Source organism: Rhynchophorus ferrugineus, unplaced genomic scaffold (genome assembly GCF_030347505.1).
Source record: "Rhynchophorus ferrugineus isolate W39M unplaced genomic scaffold, kcgeb_rfMv2 rfM4, whole genome shotgun sequence".
Taxonomy (NCBI): domain Eukaryota; kingdom Metazoa; phylum Arthropoda; class Insecta; order Coleoptera; family Curculionidae; genus Rhynchophorus; species Rhynchophorus ferrugineus.
Window position 1 is genome coordinate 45307540 of NW_027472583.1, and position 21763 is coordinate 45329302.

Here is a 21763-nt window from a genome sequence, read left to right on the forward strand (position 1 = left end):
ATTACAAATCTAGCAAAAGATACATAGATATTTTTAAATACGAAGTTCTTTATATCAACCACTTGTTTCTATAAATGGGACATGATCTATTTGAGCAGAAGTGCACTTGTTGTTTATAGGCAGTGCCTTAAGGCATCAGTTCTTCGAGACTTTTTTGTCTGAAACATAAGAAAAAATAATAAACAGCGTTAGATAATATTTTTGTCAGTTATTGTCATATATCTATAGATTTTACAAGAAAGGGAACTCTATGATACAAAAATATACTACTATCAAAAATTTATTGACATTCAGCAATATATTATTATTTAAATAAAAGTACAATAATTGAGGGTCTAAAACCAATTTGCAACATAGACATCCTCGAGAGGTTCCAGAATAAAGTGTCGCGAGTCATCGTCGATGCCCCATATTAGGTGTCCAACAAACTGATTCAGCGCGATATCCCCATAGAACCCACAACGAGTGTGATTCGGAGTGTTAGTGCGTTAAAGTACTTTGAAAGATTATTAGTGCATCCCAATGCACTCGCCAAACAGTAAAAGTGCGCGATGACAGTAACCATACGAACTGATTAATAGACATATAGAGTGAGATTTAAGAATCTCTAGAATAAGCTAGAATAGTTTTTAGAATAAGTTGGGATAGACTATAAAATAAGTTAGAATAGTATCTAGAATAAGATTTAGATTATAAGTTGTACAATAGGTCATTTACTGAAGTGATCTTCTACATATCAGGATAGTTATATTATATAACTGAAATCATATAATAATATTTATCGCCCATGGGCAGATTGTTGACGTTCTAGGAGATTAATCAAAAATCATCAAAAATCATTAAAAAATCCAATTTGCATACGGAAATATAATAAATTTATGAATTGTGATGATCGCGTTCATTAATACCTAACATAATATTGCATTTGCATTACTAAACAAATAAATAAGCTAAAGAAGACTTTATAATTTATCAACTTCACATTATTTAACGCATATCAAAAAATCATAAAAAAATACCGCATTTGGTATTAGCAAGGGTTGAATTAATATAATAAAAGATCACATTGAAAGATCTGCCTGGTACCTGCACGTGTGAGGTTCGTCCATCGATCGATGGACGTATATGTATACTTTTTATAACGTTCAAGACTATGTGGTAGTAATTATGTACCAATTATCGTATTAAATTCCTTAATAATACGAATGCAGATTAAAGTCAGTGACTTATTAAATGAAAAATAATTTTTCACAAAAAAAAAACACTTTATTTCTACATGTTATTTTAACCCAATGGGTTTTGGACAGTAATTTTTATAGACTTCAGATTCGGTAGTTTTCAGACTTCAATCAACCCAAATAGCTTACCACTCCAAATACCCATATCTTCAGATTTAGAAATAGCAAATAGCTGCAAGGGGCTAAATCTGGGAAATATTCTAAATAGAGTAGCATTCCTTAGCCCAATTTATGGCTTTTTATATATTTATTACAAAAACAAAGCGATTACTGCGTATTCTCATAATACTGAGTGTCACTGAGCATAATTCAAATAATTCCATAAATATGGAAAATAATCTTTTACTTTTGGTTAAAATTGTAAAATAATAAAGTACATATGTGTGTTTCGATTATGTTTTTATTAACAACAATATTCGATAAAGCTCATAATTTACTGACTTTATAATTCCACTTGTTTTTCTGTTGATTGAATAATAATTGAAGAATTCAATAAATCAATTGAAACAAAATACTTTTCATAACTACAAACATAACATGTTTCATATAACAGCAAACTTGAGGCTAATTTATTTTCCCCAGATTTAATCTTTTTACTAGTTATTTACGCCTTTTATACTAATAGATATATATGTTTCCAGGTATATAAAGGAGTTGTCAGCGATTATCACGCACTGCTACTGAGCTTTGTAGACGGGCCATGTGTGGCGCTTGAAATATGCGGTCAAACCGACGACTTGGATGCCCATTTAGATTTCAGATCATTCTGCGGGCCGTCCGATCCTGACATCGGTCGCCAAATACGACCTGCAACGCTGAGAGCCCGATTTGGATGTGATAAATATAAAAATGCGGTGCATTGCACTGATCTGCCTGAGGACACAGCCTTGGAACTGGAATATTTTTTCAAGATACTTGATGCGTGATGTTATATTGAATGTTTCATAAATAAATTTGTAAAAATATTTAAATTTATTTTTATTTAATCGAAGTCAAAATCTATGATGTGTTTTGGATAATTCTTCTGCTGAATAAGGCCATCGTTATATGTTCGTATTTTCAAAACCTTATTTTTTTAAACGATTTCACAAACTCGAAACTCACAGTTATAAGCCAGTTCAACCAGTTTTGTGGAGGCTGTCTTTGGACTACCCACTAAACCTCACCCTATCAGCTGATCCCATGACCTTAACTAATCAATCATGAGCTCAACAACCTCCTACTGTTGATATGGAGGGTACCTGTGATGGGTATCACCCTTAAGAGGTATCAGAGCCAGGCGAGGGCATGATGTTATCACACCATGCAGCTCGCTGCATCAGAGTTAATCCTTTGACGGAAAAGGTCGAGACGATTAGGAATAAAAGCACGACGGGCTGGTGTCGGTTGCGATAGAATAAGACCACGAAGGACCGGATGAGTTAGTGGCCTAAAATATCGACCAGATCGTTAATACAGCTATTATGCAAGAGACGAAAAGTAGAAAAGTGGAGAAATATCTCGGGTAGAACTCAGATATAAAATCTTAAACTTGGAGGACATCTGTTTCTCTGAATATGATTATTCCTGATGAACCAGGGGGCATTGCTTATTCTCTTGAGAATTGTATTCTGAAACACTTAAAGATATTCCACCTGACTAGGTGAGACATATTTGAGATATACAGTGGAGCCCTACAGAACGAGTCATTGAACCAGCATCTTATATAGGGCCGATTTTCTTGAAAGTGGAAGTCTGCTGGACCGACTTATAACCGGAAATATCAAATTGACAATACTTTTCTGGAGGGACTTTTGATTCTGGGAAATCTGTCGAGGAGAAGACCGAGTTAGATGGCTTCTTCTGACCAATGGAATTTGGGCATTTTCAATTTTGATGTGAAATCCTCGGTGCAAAACGCTTCTTGTGGAAGAAGATGGTCTGGGTTTTCTATGGGTTGACTTGCAACCTCCAGAAATGTAACCATTGGACTGTCTCATCGAGTTATTTCTAAAGTCTGCCTTGGACATGCGATGCTACTCTTGAAGAAGCAAAGTAAGCAGTGTCGTCCGCGTAAAAAGGTGCCTCTACTTGTGGTTTTTTAGTGATATGGGAAAGGAAAATATTCAATAAAGTGAGTGTCAGAGGCGATCTTCGAAACCTCTGCGTCGAAGGATTTTCCGGCTGGTGGGGGATAAGAAGAGTTTTTTATGGAGTGTAAGTTTTATGATAATTATTTTTTTGTTATTCTTTTTTTTATAAATTATTTGTTTAATCACCAACAACACTCACTTACTAGCAGAAATACTTGATTATTATATTTTATATAAGGTAGGCGCTTGCTTGAATCTTAATCAACGATATTTATTGTGAAAATGCCCAATATCAATGTAAAACACTCTTAAACAACCTAACTTGGCTGTTAAATTCAATGGTTTTCCCGATATATAATAACAAATGTCCATTTACTACTGTTTAGTTCTTCAGTGTATATAGAAGTGAATCATAGAACGCTCAAAATTGCATTTCCTTACTATTGTTGTTTGATTTGTAGAAATCTGCTATTGAAGCCAATCGAACAAATTTAGAAACTTATAGGAATGCTGCTCCGTTATATCCCTATTATCATTCTTGGTTTGGTCAATGGCTGAGAGAGGTTTGGAGGAACAAAGGCGTTCGAAGACAATGGATTGCAATATTTATTGGTAGTTGATGAATCAAATAGTCGATTCTAGACGTTTATATGCAATGGGATAGATTTTAAATAAGGCAACATTTCTACGAGTTAAAAAATACTATTTCGATATGTTTCATTATTTCAACATGCGGTTTTATTGTTTACGTAGAAAAAAGAAGGATTTTCATTTCGAATGGGTGGTTCCGACGCACCCAGTGTACTCGCCAGATATAGTGCTTTCTGGTTGCCACTTCTTCAGACCGGTACAGAAGGACTTTGTTGGCACAGGTTCTCAAATTGCTGAACATGTGTTGCTGAACAACACTATGCTCGTGTTGCCACAAAAGGGAGAAAAGTTGTAGAAAATGATGAAAAATATCTTGAATAATATACATTCTAAGAATTTTTTTCAATGAAAATAATAATTTAATGATAATTTCAGTATGCAAGTAATTTTAACAGGTCAATTGAAAAGTCCCCTGCGTGACACATAGATAGGGCTACTAAAATTAAATCCATATGTGTTTTAGACAGCCCTAACCCTCAAAAGATGCGTGTATAAATTTGACAGCTGTCGGACCATTAGTTTGTGAATTCCAGAATACAATAATTAGAAAACTATTAATCTACTAAATACGATCAAAAAAAGGAAAATTATATGTTCTGAATAACCTAGGAAAAGAATTTGTAGTTGTACGGTGTTTTCAATGCAAAACATAAAAGATGGCGTTCTAGAAGGATGACAAATAAGGAGAATGAATTTTATAAAGCAGCTAGTGGGCTAAGATTTCAACAAGTGGAAAGAAAACCTACTTATTGGAGTATTCATCCTGAGGAAATATCGGACCTGTTAGATTTCTTCATAGTTAGAAATATAACATTCAACTATATGGAATTCGAAGAAAACGTTGACCGAAGTTCAGATCACACACCAGTGATTTTGATATTGTGCGAAAATATAATTCGAAAGAAAATAACAAAGCTCAACGTTAACAAACAACAGAAAAAACCGGGAATAACTTGCTGAAGAAGTAAATAATGGAATTCTACTAAATGTACCCTTTCAGGTTGACAAACAATTAACTTGTGAAGCAGAAACATTTGTTGTGGAGTTCCAACAAGCTGCTTCAAATAATACCCCATAAATTAAGTAAATTAATTATCTGAAATAAATCAAGGAAATGCTAGATGAACAAAGTAGAACACTTGAAAATAAAAACATTTTAAATAATATAACATAAAGGTTGAAAAGGGAAATATTGGAAATTAAATACCTAATCAATCTATAAATAACTATGTGCGAATTCTAATAGATGATTAGGAAACATTATTCAAGCATTTGCCGACCATCTAAACTTTCAAACCAAATGAAAGATATTTTATTAAATATAATTTATTTTAAAATTCTAGTATATCCAATGCATATATTATCAAATGGCTTAAACGATTATTAATTACCCATCGACAATAGTTTGTATGTTAAAGTTGTTTTATTACCTTTACTACATTGAACTCTTTTCCAGAACTACCTATGAAGTAGAGCTCTAGGACGTATTTTATATAGTGATATTCCTTGAATCCACCTAATTAAGAATTATATGCTCAATTAATATACTTTCATTAGAGAGCTTAATTACCTTTTTATGTTTAGTTCTTGACTCTTTCCTTGCTGTTATTTTGATATTACTATGTCTTTGGCTTTGGCTTCATAATTAACTGTAGTTTTAAGTTATTTGATAATATTTGCTCCAGATGTACTACTATAAATAAATTTCACAACTATCATAATTTTATTTTTGTTATTACAGTTAATTGCTTGTAATGTAGGGTTGTTTTATTATGTTTACTTTCAATTCTCTTCCACCCCAATTATGAGGTAGAGTTATAGGTACGTTTCTTATACAATGGTATGCCCTGGATGGATATCCTAATTCATATAACTAACAATTCTATATATAACTAATGTATTTTACTTTCACTGGAGAACATATTAACGTATTCACGTTCTCTTGTCTCTTGAAGTCATTTCAGTATAAATTTATTTCTCTTTATGATTTTCTATTAATACTTGTGTATGTGCCAATAACGCATTTGCCATTAGATCATAGACCTATATCCCGAAAGTTTCATTTAGCCACTGTCTCTATTCAAGTCAATCACTAACTGTTAATTTCCATTCTAACTCACACTTATTTACAACTCCACCATTTGTTAATTTGTTCTTCCGAATGATGTACTTCATCCATACCAAATTTGTCAATATAAACAATACTTCTTTCACATATCCAAATAGTCCTTGCTCTTGAACTTCATGTCCATTAAAAAAATTCTTTGTCACATCGCATATTCAATTGGTTTGAACATGCAATGATATGGAGGAGGGCATAATATTGTGTGTCCATATTGTTCAGCCATCTGATCTACAACTAATCTTTTTTCAGCCCTATTTCTAGAAAAAAAAACAAATTACATAAAACACAGTTAAACGTTTCATTTATTTTTATTGAGCAACAATTTGAAATAGTTCACTCTTCAAATTGGCATCTTCATAACCTTATGTTAGAAGATTGGAATGTGTGGGAGGTTTGTGTGTGTAATTATTCAGAATACATGAGCATCATAAGGTTAATATGTCTGATGGGAGAGTTAATACTAACAGTTTTTTTAATTTTTTGTACAATGTACACAGTAAGACACAATAGTAACAGAAGAACTAAAAACAAATACAGTGATATCAAAATAAATTCAAAGGGAATCCCTGCGAGGAAAGAGACAAGAAGTAAACATAAAAAGGTAATTATGCCCTCTAATGAAAGTACATTAATTTGATATAGAATTGTTAATTAGGTGGATTAGGCCTTCAGGGAATATCACTACATAAAATACGCGTCCTAGAGCTCTAAAAGAATTCAATATAGTAAAGGTAATAAAACAACTTTAACTTACAAACTATTGTCGCTGTATAATTGACAATAGTTTAAGCCATTCGATAATATATGCACTGGATGAACATAATGTTAAAATTAACTATATTTGAAGAAATAACGTTCGCTTGGTTTGAAAGTTTTTTCTAGATGGCCAGCAAATGCTTGAGTTTTTTTTATTGCTGCGTGTCCAATTTCGATGTAGGACTCTTATAGTCTCTTATACATGGATGTAGACATGATCCTTTTAGGCATTTGGTAGCTTCCCAGACCGAATAATGTTTCCTTGCCATCTATTAGATTTCGCAGATAGTTATTTATAGATTTGTATTTAATTTCCAATATTTTCCTTTTTAACCTTTATGTTATATTATTTAAAATGTTTTTATTTTCAGGTGTTCTATTGTGTCCAGCTAGCAATACCTTGATTTTTTCAGATAATTAACTACTTTCATTGTACCCTTAATTTATGAAGTATTATTTAAAGTCGCTTGTTGCAACTGTACATGTTTTTATTTTGAAGTGTTCTACTTTCTTCTGCTAACATTTCCTTGATTTCTTTCAGATAATTAACTACTTTCATTGTACTCTTAATTTATGAAGTATTATTTAAAGTCGCTTGTTGCAACTGTACATGTTTTATTTTGAAGTGTTCTACTTTCATCTGCTAACATTTCCTTGATTTCTTTCAGATAATTAACTACTTTAATTGTACTCTTAACTTATGGGGTATTATTTAAAGTCGCTTGTTGCAACTGTACATGTTTTTATTTTGAAGTGTTCTACTTTGTTCTGCTAACATTTCCTTGATTTCTTTCAGATAATTAACTACTTTAATTGTACTCTTAATTTATGGATTTTTATTTAAAGTCGCTTGTTGCAACTGTACATGTTTTTATTTTGAAGTGTTCTACTTTTCTCTGCTAACATTTCCTTGATTTCTTTCAGATAATTAACTACTTTAATTGTACTCTTAATTTATGGATTTTTATTTAAAGTCGCTTGTTGCAACTGTACATGTTTTATTTTGAAGTGTTCTACTTTCATCTGCTAACATTTCCTTGATTTCTTTCAGATAATTAACTACTTTAATTGTACTCTTAACTTATGGGGTATTATTTAAAGTCGCTTGTTGCAAATGTACATGTTTTTATTTTGAAGTGTTCTACTTTGTTCTGCTAACATTTCCTTGATTTCTTTCAGATAATTAACTACTTTAATTGTACTCTTAATTTATGGATTTTTATTTAAAGTCGCTTGTTGCAACTGTACATGTTTTTATTTTGAAGTGTTCTACTTTGCTCTGCTAACATTTCCTTGATTTCTTTCAGATAATTAACTACTTTAATTGTACTCTTAATTTATGGATTTTTATTTAAAGTCGCTTGTTGCAACTGTACATGTTTTATTTTGAAGTGTTCTACTTTCTCCTGCTAACATTTCCTTGATTTCTTTCAGATAATTAACTACTTTAATTGTACTCTTAACTTATGGGGTATTATTTAAAGTCGCTTGTTGCAAATGTACATGTTTTTATTTTGAAGTGTTCTACTTTGCTCTGCTAACATTTCCTTGATTTCTTTCAGATAATTAACTACTTTAATTGTACTCTTAATTTATGAAGTATTATTTAAAGTCGCTTGTTGCAACTGTACATGTTTTATTTTGAAGTGTTCTACTTTCATCTGCTAACATTTCCTTGATTTCTTTCAGATAATTAACTACTTTAATTGTACTCTTAACTTATGGGGTATTATTTAAAGTCGCTTGTTGCAAATGTACATGTTTTTATTTTGAAGTGTTCTACTTTGTTCTGCTAACATTTCCTTGATTTCTTTCAGATAATTAACTACTTTAATTGTACTCTTAATTTATGGATTTTTATTTAAAGTCGCTTGTTGCAACTGTACATGTTTTTATTTTGAAGTGTTCTACTTTGCTCTGCTAACATTTCCTTGATTTCTTTCAGATAATTAACTACTTTAATTGTACTCTTAATTTATGGATTTTTATTTAAAGTCGCTTGTTGCAACTGTACATGTTTTATTTTGAAGTGTTCTACTTTCTCCTGCTAACATTTCCTTGATTTCTTTCAGATAATTAACTACTTTAATTGTACTCTTAACTTATGGGGTATTATTTAAAGTCGCTTGTTGCAAATGTACATGTTTTTATTTTGAAGTGTTCTACTTTGCTCTGCTAACATTTCCTTGATTTCTTTCAGATAATTAACTACTTTAATTGTACTCTTAATTTATGGATTTTTATTTAAAGTCGCTTGTTGCAACTGTACATGTTTTATTTTGAAGTGTTCTACTTTCTTCTGCTAACATTTCCTTGATTTCTTTCAGATAATTAACTACTTTAATTGTACTCTTAACTTATGGGGTATTATTTAAAGTCGCTTGTTGCAAATGTACATGTTTTTATTTTGAAGTGTTCTACTTTGCTCTGCTAACATTTCCTTGATTTCTTTCAGATAATTAACTACTTTAATTGTACTCTTAATTTATGAAGTATTATTTAAAGTCGCTTGTTGCAACTGTACATGTTTTATTTTGAAGTGTTCTACTTTCATCTGCTAACATTTCCTTGATTTCTTTCAGATAATTAACTACTTTAATTGTACTCTTAACTTATGGGGTATTATTTAAAGTCGCTTGTTGCAAATGTACATGTTTTTATTTTGAAGTGTTCTACTTTGTTCTGCTAACATTTCCTTGATTTCTTTCAGATAATTAACTACTTTAATTGTACTCTTAATTTATGGATTTTTATTTAAAGTCGCTTGTTGCAACTGTACATGTTTTTATTTTGAAGTGTTCTACTTTGCTCTGCTAACATTTCCTTGATTTCTTTCAGATAATTAACTACTTTAATTGTACTCTTAATTTATGGATTTTTATTTAAAGTCGCTTGTTGCAACTGTACATGTTTTATTTTGAAGTGTTCTACTTTCTCCTGCTAACATTTCCTTGATTTCTTTCAGATAATTAACTACTTTAATTGTACTCTTAACTTATGGGGTATTATTTAAAGTCGCTTGTTGCAAATGTACATGTTTTTATTTTGAAGTGTTCTACTTTGCTCTGCTAACATTTCCTTGATTTCTTTCAGATAATTAACTACTTTAATTGTACTCTTAATTTATGGATTTTTATTTAAAGTCGCTTGTTGCAACTGTACATGTTTTATTTTGAAGTGTTCTACTTTCTTCTGCTAACATTTCCTTGATTTCTTTCAGATAATTAACTACTTTAATTGTACTCTTAACTTATGGGGTATTATTTAAAGTCGCTTGTTGCAAATGTACATGTTTTTATTTTGAAGTGTTCTACTTTGCTCTGCTAACATTTCCTTGATTTCTTTCAGATAATTAACTACTTTAATTGTACTCTTAATTTATGGATTTTTATTTAAAGTCGCTTGTTGCAACTGTACATGTTTTATTTTGAAGTGTTCTACTTTCTTCTGCTAACATTTCCTTGATTTCTTTCAGATAATTAACTACTTTCATTGTACTCTTAATTTATGAAGTATTATTTAAAGTCGCTTGTTGCAACTGTACATGTTTTATTTTGAAGTGTTCTACTTTCTTCTGCTAACATTTCCTTGATTTCTTTCAGATAATTAACTACTTTAATTGTACTCTTAACTTATGGGGTATTATTTAAAGTCGCTTGTTGCAAATGTACATGTTTTTATTTTGAAGTGTTCTACTTTGTTCTGCTAACATTTCCTTGATTTCTTTCAGATAATTAACTACTTTAATTGTACTCTTAATTTATGGATTTTTATTTAAAGTCGCTTGTTGCAACTGTACATGTTTTTATTTTGAAGTGTTCTACTTTGCTCTGCTAACATTTCCTTGATTTCTTTCAGATAATTAACTACTTTAATTGTACTCTTAATTTATGGATTTTTATTTAAAGTCGCTTGTTGCAACTGTACATGTTTTATTTTGAAGTGTTCTACTTTCTTCTGCTAACATTTCCTTGATTTCTTTCAGATAATTAACTACTTTCATTGTACTCTTAATTTATGAAGTATTATTTAAAGTCGCTTGTTGCAACTGTACATGTTTTATTTTGAAGTGTTCTACTTTCTTCTGCTAACATTTCCTTGATTTCTTTCAGATAATTAACTACTTTAATTGTACTCTTAACTTATGGGGTATTATTTAAAGTCGCTTGTTGCAAATGTACATGTTTTTATTTTGAAGTGTTCTACTTTGTTCTGCTAACATTTCCTTGATTTCTTTCAGATAATTAACTACTTTAATTGTACTCTTAACTTATGGGGTATTATTTAAAGTCGCTTGTTGCAAATGTACATGTTTTTATTTTGAAGTGTTCTACTTTGCTCTGCTAACATTTCCTTGATTTCTTTCAGATAATTAACTACTTTAATTGTACTCTTAATTTATGGATTTTTATTTAAAGTCGCTTGTTGCAACTGTACATGTTTTATTTTGAAGTGTTCTACTCTCTTCTGCTAACATTTCCTTGATTTCTTTCAGATAATTAACTACTTTAATTGTACTCTTAACTTATGGGGTATTATTTAAAGTCGCTTGTTGCAAATGTACATGTTTTTATTTTGAAGTGTTCTACTTTGCTCTGCTAACATTTCCTTGATTTCTTTCAGATAATTAACTACTTTAATTGTACTCTTAATTTATGGATTTTTATTTAAAGTCGCTTGTTGCAACTGTACATGTTTTATTTTGAAGTGTTCTACTTTCTTCTGCTAACATTTCCTTGATTTCTTTCAGATAATTAACTACTTTCATTGTACTCTTAATTTATGAAGTATTATTTAAAGTCGCTTGTTGCAACTGTACATGTTTTATTTTGAAGTGTTCTACTTTCTTCTGCTAACATTTCCTTGATTTCTTTCAGATAATTAACTACTTTAATTGTACTCTTAACTTATGGGGTATTATTTAAAGTCGCTTGTTGCAAATGTACATGTTTTTATTTTGAAGTGTTCTACTTTGTTCTGCTAACATTTCCTTGATTTCTTTCAGATAATTAACTACTTTAATTGTACTCTTAATTTATGGATTTTTATTTAAAGTCGCTTGTTGCAACTGTACATGTTTTTATTTTGAAGTGTTCTACTTTGCTCTGCTAACATTTCCTTGATTTCTTTCAGATAATTAACTACTTTAATTGTACTCTTAATTTATGGATTTTTATTTAAAGTCGCTTGTTGCAACTGTACATGTTTTTATTTTGAAGTGTTCTACTTTGCTCTGCTAACATTTCCTTGATTTCTTTCAGATAATTAACTACTTTAATTGTACTCTTAACTTATGGGGTATTATTTAAAGTCGCTTGTTGCAAATGTACATGTTTTTATTTTGAAGTGTTCTACTTTGCTCTGCTAACATTTCCTTGATTTCTTTCAGATAATTAACTACTTTAATTGTACTCTTAATTTATGGATTTTTATTTAAAGTCGCTTGTTGCAACTGTACATGTTTTATTTTGAAGTGTTCTACTTTCTTCTGCTAACATTTCCTTGATTTCTTTCAGATAATTAACTACTTTCATTGTACTCTTAATTTATGAAGTATTATTTAAAGTCGCTTGTTGCAACTGTACATGTTTTTATTTTCAAGTGTTCTACTTTGCTCTGCTAACATTTCCTTGATTCCTTTCAGATAATTAACTACTTTAATTGTACTCTTAATTTATGGATTTTTATTTAAAGTCGCTTGTTGCAACTGTACATGTTTTTATTTTGAAGTGTTCTACTTTGCTCTGCTAACATTTCCTTGATTTCTTTCAGATAATTAACTACTTTAATTGTACTCTTAATTTATGAAGTATTATTTAAAGTCGCTTGTTGCAACTGTACATGTTTTATTTTGAAGTGTTCTACTTTCATCTGCTAACATTTCCTTGATTTCTTTCAGATAATTAACTACTTTAATTGTACTCTTAACTTATGGGGTATTATTTAAAGTCGCTTGTTGCAAATGTACATGTTTTTATTTTGAAGTGTTCTACTTTGTTCTGCTAACATTTCCTTGATTTCTTTCAGATAATTAACTACTTTAATTGTACTCTTAATTTATGGATTTTTATTTAAAGTCGCTTGTTGCAACTGTACATGTTTTTATTTTGAAGTGTTCTACTTTGCTCTGCTAACATTTCCTTGATTTCTTTCAGATAATTAACTACTTTAATTGTACTCTTAATTTATGGATTTTTATTTAAAGTCGCTTGTTGCAACTGTACATGTTTTATTTTGAAGTGTTCTACTTTCTCCTGCTAACATTTCCTTGATTTCTTTCAGATAATTAACTACTTTAATTGTACTCTTAACTTATGGGGTATTATTTAAAGTCGCTTGTTGCAAATGTACATGTTTTTATTTTGAAGTGTTCTACTTTGCTCTGCTAACATTTCCTTGATTTCTTTCAGATAATTAACTACTTTAATTGTACTCTTAATTTATGGATTTTTATTTAAAGTCGCTTGTTGCAACTGTACATGTTTTATTTTGAAGTGTTCTACTTTCTTCTGCTAACATTTCCTTGATTTCTTTCAGATAATTAACTACTTTAATTGTACTCTTAACTTATGGGGTATTATTTAAAGTCGCTTGTTGCAAATGTACATGTTTTTATTTTGAAGTGTTCTACTTTGCTCTGCTAACATTTCCTTGATTTCTTTCAGATAATTAACTACTTTAATTGTACTCTTAATTTATGGATTTTTATTTAAAGTCGCTTGTTGCAACTGTACATGTTTTATTTTGAAGTGTTCTACTTTCTTCTGCTAACATTTCCTTGATTTCTTTCAGATAATTAACTACTTTCATTGTACTCTTAATTTATGAAGTATTATTTAAAGTCGCTTGTTGCAACTGTACATGTTTTATTTTGAAGTGTTCTACTTTCTTCTGCTAACATTTCCTTGATTTCTTTCAGATAATTAACTACTTTAATTGTACTCTTAACTTATGGGGTATTATTTAAAGTCGCTTGTTGCAAATGTACATGTTTTTATTTTGAAGTGTTCTACTTTGTTCTGCTAACATTTCCTTGATTTCTTTCAGATAATTAACTACTTTAATTGTACTCTTAATTTATGGATTTTTATTTAAAGTCGCTTGTTGCAACTGTACATGTTTTTATTTTGAAGTGTTCTACTTTGCTCTGCTAACATTTCCTTGATTTCTTTCAGATAATTAACTACTTTAATTGTACTCTTAATTTATGGATTTTTATTTAAAGTCGCTTGTTGCAACTGTACATGTTTTATTTTGAAGTGTTCTACTTTCTTCTGCTAACATTTCCTTGATTTCTTTCAGATAATTAACTACTTTCATTGTACTCTTAATTTATGAAGTATTATTTAAAGTCGCTTGTTGCAACTGTACATATTTTATTTTGAAGTGTTCTACTTTCTTCTGCTAACATTTCCTTGATTTCTTTCAGATAATTAACTACTTTAATTGTACTCTTAACTTATGGGGTATTATTTAAAGTCGCTTGTTGCAAATGTACATGTTTTTATTTTGAAGTGTTCTACTTTGTTCTGCTAACATTTCCTTGATTTCTTTCAGATAATTAACTACTTTAATTGTACTCTTAACTTATGGGGTATTATTTAAAGTCGCTTGTTGCAAATGTACATGTTTTTATTTTGAAGTGTTCTACTTTGCTCTGCTAACATTTCCTTGATTTCTTTCAGATAATTAACTACTTTAATTGTACTCTTAATTTATGGATTTTTATTTAAAGTCGCTTGTTGCAACTGTACATGTTTTATTTTGAAGTGTTCTACTCTCTTCTGCTAACATTTCCTTGATTTCTTTCAGATAATTAACTACTTTAATTGTACTCTTAACTTATGGGGTATTATTTAAAGTCGCTTGTTGCAAATGTACATGTTTTTATTTTGAAGTGTTCTACTTTGCTCTGCTAACATTTCCTTGATTTCTTTCAGATAATTAACTACTTTAATTGTACTCTTAATTTATGGATTTTTATTTAAAGTCGCTTGTTGCAACTGTACATGTTTTTATTTTGAAGTGTTCTACTTTGCTCTGCTAACATTTCCTTGATTCCTTTCAGATAATTAACTACTTTAATTGTACACTTAATTTATGGATTTTTATTTAAAGTCGCTTGTTGCAACTGTACATGTTTTTATTTTGAAGTGTTCTACTTTGCTCTGCTAACATTTCCTTGATTCCTTTCAGATAATTAACTACTTTAATTGTACTCTTAATTTATGGATTTTTATTTAAAGTCGCTTGTTGGAACTGTACATGTTTTATTTTGAAGTGTTCTACTTTCTTCTGCTAACATTTCCTTGATTTCTTTCAGATAATTAACTACTTTCTTTGTACTCTTAATTTATGAAGTATTATTTAAAGTCGCTTGTTGCAACTGTACATGTTTTATTTTGAAGTGTTCTACTTTCTTCTGCTAACATTTCCTTGATTTCTTTCAGATAATTAACTACTTTAATTGTACTCTTAACTTATGGGGTATTATTTAAAGTCGCTTGTTGCAAATGTACATGTTTTTATTTTTAAGTGTTCTACTTTGCTCTGCTAACATTTCCTTGATTTCTTTCAGATAATTAACTACTTTAATTGTACTCTTAATTTATGGATTTTTATTTAAAGTCGCTTGTTGCAACTGTACATGTTTTATTTTGAAGTGTTCTACTTTCTTCTGCTAACATTTCCTTGATTTCTTTCAGATAATTAACTACTTTCATTGAACTCTTAATTTATGAAGTATTATTTAAAGTCGCTTGTTGCAACTGTACATGTTTTATTTTGAAGTGTTCTACTTTCTTCTGCTAACATTTCCTTGATTTCTTTCAGATAATTAACTACTTTAATTGTACTCTTAATTTATGGATTTTTATTTAAAGTCGCTTGTTGCAACTGTACTTGTTTTTATTTTGAAGTGTTCTACTTTGCTCTGCTAACATTTCCTTGATTTCTTTCAGATAATTAACTACTTTAATTGTACTCTTAATTTATGGATTTTTATTTAAAGTCGCTTGTTGCAACTGTACATGTTTTTATTTTGAAGTGTTCTACTTTGCTCTGCTAACATTTCCTTGATTTCTTTCAGATAATTAACTACTTTAATTGTACTCTTAATTTATGGATTTTTATTTAAAGTCGCTTGTTGCAACTGTACATGTTTTTATTTTGAAGTGTTCTACTTTGCTCTGCTAACATTTCCTTGATTACTTTCAGATAATTAACTACTTTAATTGTACTCTTAATTTATGGATTTTTATTTAAAGTCGCTTGTTGCAACTGTACATGTTTTTATTTTGAAGTGTTCTATTTTGCTCTGCTAACATTTCCTTGATTTCTTTCAGATAATTAACTACTTTAATTGTACTCTTAACTTATGGGGTATTATTTAAAGTCGCTTGTTGCAACTGTACATGTTTTTATTTTGAAGTGTTCTACTTTGCTCTGCTAACATTTCCTTGATTTCTTTCAGATAATTAACTACTTTAATTGTACTCTTAACTTATGGGGTATTATTTAAAGTCGCTTGTTGTAAATGTACATGTTTTTATTTTGAAGTGTTCTACTTTGTTCTGCTAACATTTCCTTGATTTCTTTCAGATAATTAACTACTTTAATTGTACTCTTAATTTATGGATTTTTATTTAAAGTCGCTTGTTGCAACTGTACATGTTTTTATTTTGAAGTGTTCTACTTTGCTCTGCTAACATTTCCTTGATTTCTTTCAGATAATTAACTACTTTAATTGTACTCTTAATTTATGGATTTTTATTTAAAGTCGCTTGTTGCAACTGTACATGTTTTTATTTTGAAGTGTTCTACTTTGCTCTGCTAACATTTCCTTGATTTCTTTCAGATAATTAACTAATTTAATTGTACTCTTAATTTATGGATTTTTATTTAAAGTCGCTTGTTGCAACTGTACATGTTTTTATTTTGAAGTGTTCTACTTTGCTCTGCTAACATTTCCTTGATTTCTTTCAGATAATTAACTACTTTAATTGTACTCTTAATTTATGGATTTTTATTTAAAGTCGCTTGTTGCAACTGTACATGTTTTTATTTTGAAGTGTTCTACTTTGCTCTGCTAACATTTTCTTGATTCCTTTCAGATAATTAACTACTTTAATTGTACTCTTAATTTATGGATTTTTGTTTAAAGTCGCTTGTTGCAACTGTACATGTTTTTATTTTGAAGTATTCTACTTTGCTCTGCTAACATTTCCTTGATTTCTTTCAGATAATTAACTACTTTAATTGTACTCTTAATTTATGGATTTTTATTTAAAGTCGCTTGTTGCAAATGTACATGTTTTTATTTTGAAGTGTTCTATTTTGCTCTGCTAACATTTCCTTGATTTCTTTCAGATAATTAACTACTTTAATTGTACTCTTAACTTATGGGGTATTATTTAAAGTCGCTTGTTGCAAATGTACATGTTTTTATTTTGAAGTGTTCTATTTTGCTCTGCTAACATTTCTTTGATTTCTTTCAGATAATTAACTACTTTAATTGTACTCTTAACTTATGGGGTATTATTTAAAGTCGCTTGTTGCAAATGTACATGTTTTTATTTTGAAGTATTCTACTTTGCTCTGCTAACATTTCCTTGATTTCTTTCAGATAATTAACTACTTTAATTGTACTCTTAACTTATGGGGTATTATTTAAAGTCGCTTGTTGCAAATGTACATGTTTTTATTTTGAAGTGTTCTATTTTGCTCTGCTAACATTTCCTTGATTTCTTTCAGATAATTAACTACTTTAATTGTACTCTTAACTTATGGGGTATTATTTAAAGTCGCTTGTTGCAACTGTACATGTTTTTATTTTGAAGTGTTCTACTTTGCTCTGCTAACATTTCCTTGATTTCTTTCAGATAATTAACTACTTTAATTGTACTCTTAACTTATGGGGTATTATTTAAAGTCGCTTGTTGCAAATGTACATGTTTTTATTTTGAAGTGTTCTATTTTGCTCTGCTAACATTTCCTTGATTTCTTTCAGATAATTAACTACTTTAATTGTACTCTTAACTTATGGGGTATTATTTAAAGTCGCTTGTTGCAAATGTACATGTTTTTATTTTGAAGTGTTCTATTTTGCTCTGCTAACAATTCCTTGATTTCTTTCAGATAATTAACTACTTTAATTGTACTCTTAACTTATGGGGTATTATTTAAAGTCGCTTGTTGCAACTGTACATGTTTTTATTTTGAAGTGTTCTACTTTGCTCTGCTAACATTTCCTTGATTTCTTTCAGATAATTAACTACTTTAATTGTACTCTTAACTTATGGGGTATTATTTAAAGTCGCTTGTTGCAAATGTACATGTTTTTATTTTGAAGTGTTCTATTTTGCTCTGCTAACATTTCCTTGATTTCTTTCAGATAATTAACTACTTTAATTGTACTCTTAACTTATGGGGTATTATTTAAAGTCGCTTGTTGCAAATGTACATGTTTTTATTTTGAAGTGTTCTATTTTGCTCTGCTAACAATTCCTTGATTTCTTTCAGATAATTAACTACTTTAATTGTACTCTTAACTTATGGGGTATTATTTAAAGTCGCTTGTTGCAACTGTACATGTTTTTATTTTGAAGTGTTCTACTTTGCTCTGCTAATATTTCCTTGATTTCTTTCAGATAATTAACTACTTTAATTGTACTCTTAATTTATGGATTTTTATTTAAAGTCGCTTGTTGCAACTGTACATGTTTTTATTTTGAAGTGTTCTACTTTGCTCTGCTAACATTTCCTTGATTTCTTTCAGATAATTAACTACTTTAATTGTACTCTTAATTTATGGATTTTTATTTAAAGTCGCTTGTTGCAACTGTACATGTTTTTATTTTGAAGTGTTCTACTTTGCTCTGCTAACATTTTCTTGATTCCTTTCAGATAATTAACTACTTTAATTGTACTCTTAATTTATGGATTTTTATTTAAAGTCGCTTGTTGCAACTGTACATGTTTTTATTTTGAAGTATTCTACTTTGCTCTGCTAACATTTCCTTGATTTCTTTCAGATAATTAACTACTTTAATTGTACTCTTAATTTATGGATTTTTATTTAAAGTCGCTTGTTGCAAATGTACATGTTTTTATTTTGAAGGGTTCTATTTTGCTCTGCTAACATTTCCTTGATTTCTTTCAGATAATTAACTACTTTAATTGTACTCTTAACTTATGGGGTATTATTTAAAGTCGCTTGTTGCAAATGTATATGTTTTTATTTTGAAGTGTTCTATTTTGCTCTGCTAACATTTCCTTGATTTCTTTCAGATAATTAACTACTTTAATTGTACTCTTAACTTATGGGGTATTATTTAAAGTCGCTTGTTGCAACTGTACATGTTTTATTTTGAAGTGTTCTACTTTCTTCTGCTAACATTTCCTTGATTTCTTTCAGATAATTAACTACTTTAATTGTACTCTTAACTTATGGGGTATTATTTAAAGTCGCTTGTTGCAAATGTACATGTTTTTATTTTGAAGTGTTCTACTTTGTTCTGCTAACATTTCCTTGATTTCTTTCAGATAATTAACTACTTTAATTGTACTCTTAACTTATGGGGTATTATTTAAAGTCGCTTGTTGCAAATGTACATGTTTTTATTTTGAAGTGTTCTACTTTGCTCTGCTAACATTTCCTTGATTTCTTTCAGATAATTAACTACTTTAATTGTACTCTTAATTTATGGATTTTTATTTAAAGTCGCTTGTTGCAACTGTACATGTTTTATTTTGAAGTGTTCTACTCTCTTCTGCTAACATTTCCTTGATTTCTTTCAGATAATTAACTACTTTAATTGTACTCTTAACTTATGGGGTATTATTTAAAGTCGCTTGTTGCAAATGTACATGTTTTTATTTTGAAGTGTTCTACTTTGCTCTGCTAACATTTCCTTGATTTCTTTCAGATAATTAACTACTTTAATTGTACTCTTAATTTATGGATTTTTATTTAAAGTCGCTTGTTGCAACTGTACATGTTTTATTTTGAAGTGTTCTACTTTCTTCTGCTAACATTTCCTTGATTTCTTTCAGATAATTAACTACTTTCATTGTACTCTTAATTTATGAAGTATTATTTAAAGTCGCTTGTTGCAACTGTACATGTTTTATTTTGAAGTGTTCTACTTTCTTCTGCTAACATTTCCTTGATTTCTTTCAGATAATTAACTACTTTAATTGTACTCTTAACTTATGGGGTATTATTTAAAGTCGCTTGTTGCAAATGTACATGTTTTTATTTTGAAGTGTTCTACTTTGTTCTGCTAACATTTCCTTGATTTCTTTCAGATAATTAACTACTTTAATTGTACTCTTAATTTATGGATTTTTATTTAAAGTCGCTTGTTGCAACTGTACATGTTTTTATTTTGAAGTGTTCTACTTTGCTCTGCTAACATTTCCTTGATTTCTTTCAGATAATTAACTACTTTAATTGTACTCTTAATTTATGGATTTTTATTTAAAGTCGCTTGTTGCAACTGTACATGTTTTTATTTTGAAGTGTTCTACTTTGCTCTGCTAACATTTCCTTGATTCCTTTCAGATAATTAACTACTTTAATTGTACTCTTAACTTATGGGGTATTATTTAAAGTCGCTTGTTGCAAATGTACATGTTTTTATTTTGAAGTGTTCTACTTTGCTCTGCTAACATTTCCTTGATTTCTTTCAGATAATTAACTACTTTAATTGTACTCTTAATTTATGGATTTTTATTTAAAGTCGCTTGTTGCAACTGTACATGTTTTATTTTGAAGTGTTCTACTTTCTTCTGCTAACATTTCCTTGATTTCTTTCAGATAATTAACTACTTTCATTGTACTCTTAATTTATGAAGTATTATTTAAAGTCGCTTGTTGCAACTGTACATGTTTTTATTTTGAAGTGTTCTACTTTGCTCTGCTAACATTTCCTTGATTCCTTTCAGATAATTAACTACTTTAATTGTACTCTTAATTTATGGATTTTTATTTAAAGTCGCTTGTTGCAACTGTACATGTTTTTATTTTGAAGTGTTCTACTTTGCTCTGCTAACATTTCCTTGATTTCTTTCAGATAATTAACTACTTTAATTGTACTCTTAATTTATGGATTTTTATTTAAAGTCGCTTGTTGCAACTGTACATGTTTTTATTTTGAAGTGTTCTACTTTGCTCTGCTAACATTTCCTTGATTTCTTTCAGATAATTAACTACTTTAATTGTACTCTTAATTTATGGATTTTTATTTAAAGTCGCTTGTTGCAACTGTACATGTTTTTATTTTGAAGTGTTCTACTTTGCTCTGCTAACATTTCCTTGATTCCTTTCAGATAATTAACTACTTTAATTGTACTCTTAATTTATGGATTTTTATTTAAAGTCGCTTGTTGCAACTGTACATGTTTTTATTTTGAAGTGTTCTACTTTGCTCTGCTAACATTTCCTTGATTTCTTTCAGATAATTAACTACTTTAATTGTACTCTTAATTTATGGATTTTTATTTAAAGTCGCTTGTTGCAACTGTACATGTTTTTATTTTGAAGTGTTCTACTTTGCTCTGCTAACATTTCCTTGATTCCTTTCAGATAATTAACTACTTTAATTGTACACTTAATTTATGGATTTTTATTTAAAGTCGCTTGTTGCAACTGTACATGTTTTTATTTTGAAGTGTTCTACTTTGCTCTGCTAACATTTCCTTGATTCCTTTCAGATAATTAACTACTTTAATTGTACTCTTAATTTATGGATTTTTATTTAAAGTCGCTTGTTGGAACTGTACATGTTTTATTTTGAAGTGTTCTACTTTCTTCTGCTAACATTTCCTTGATTTCTTTCAGATAATTAACTACTTTCATTGTACTCTTAATTTATGAAGTATTATTTAAAATCGCTTGTTGCAACTGTACATGTTTTATT

The 21763-nt window shown here is 29.3% G+C and overlaps 1 protein-coding gene across 1 annotated transcript in view; it reads left to right on the top strand.

The window, feature by feature from the left end:
• nmdyn-D7 (nucleoside diphosphate kinase homolog 7) overlaps positions 1 to 2209 on the top strand; it is a 46549-nt gene extending 44340 nt beyond the window's left edge. The window contains exon 5 of the mRNA XM_076403580.1: positions 1880 to 2209. Coding sequence (XP_076259695.1) covers positions 1880 to 2164 — 285 coding nt within the window. The 3' untranslated portion in view covers positions 2165 to 2209. The remainder of the gene's footprint in view (positions 1 to 1879) is intronic.
• Positions 2210 to 21763: the final 19554 nt, after the last annotated feature.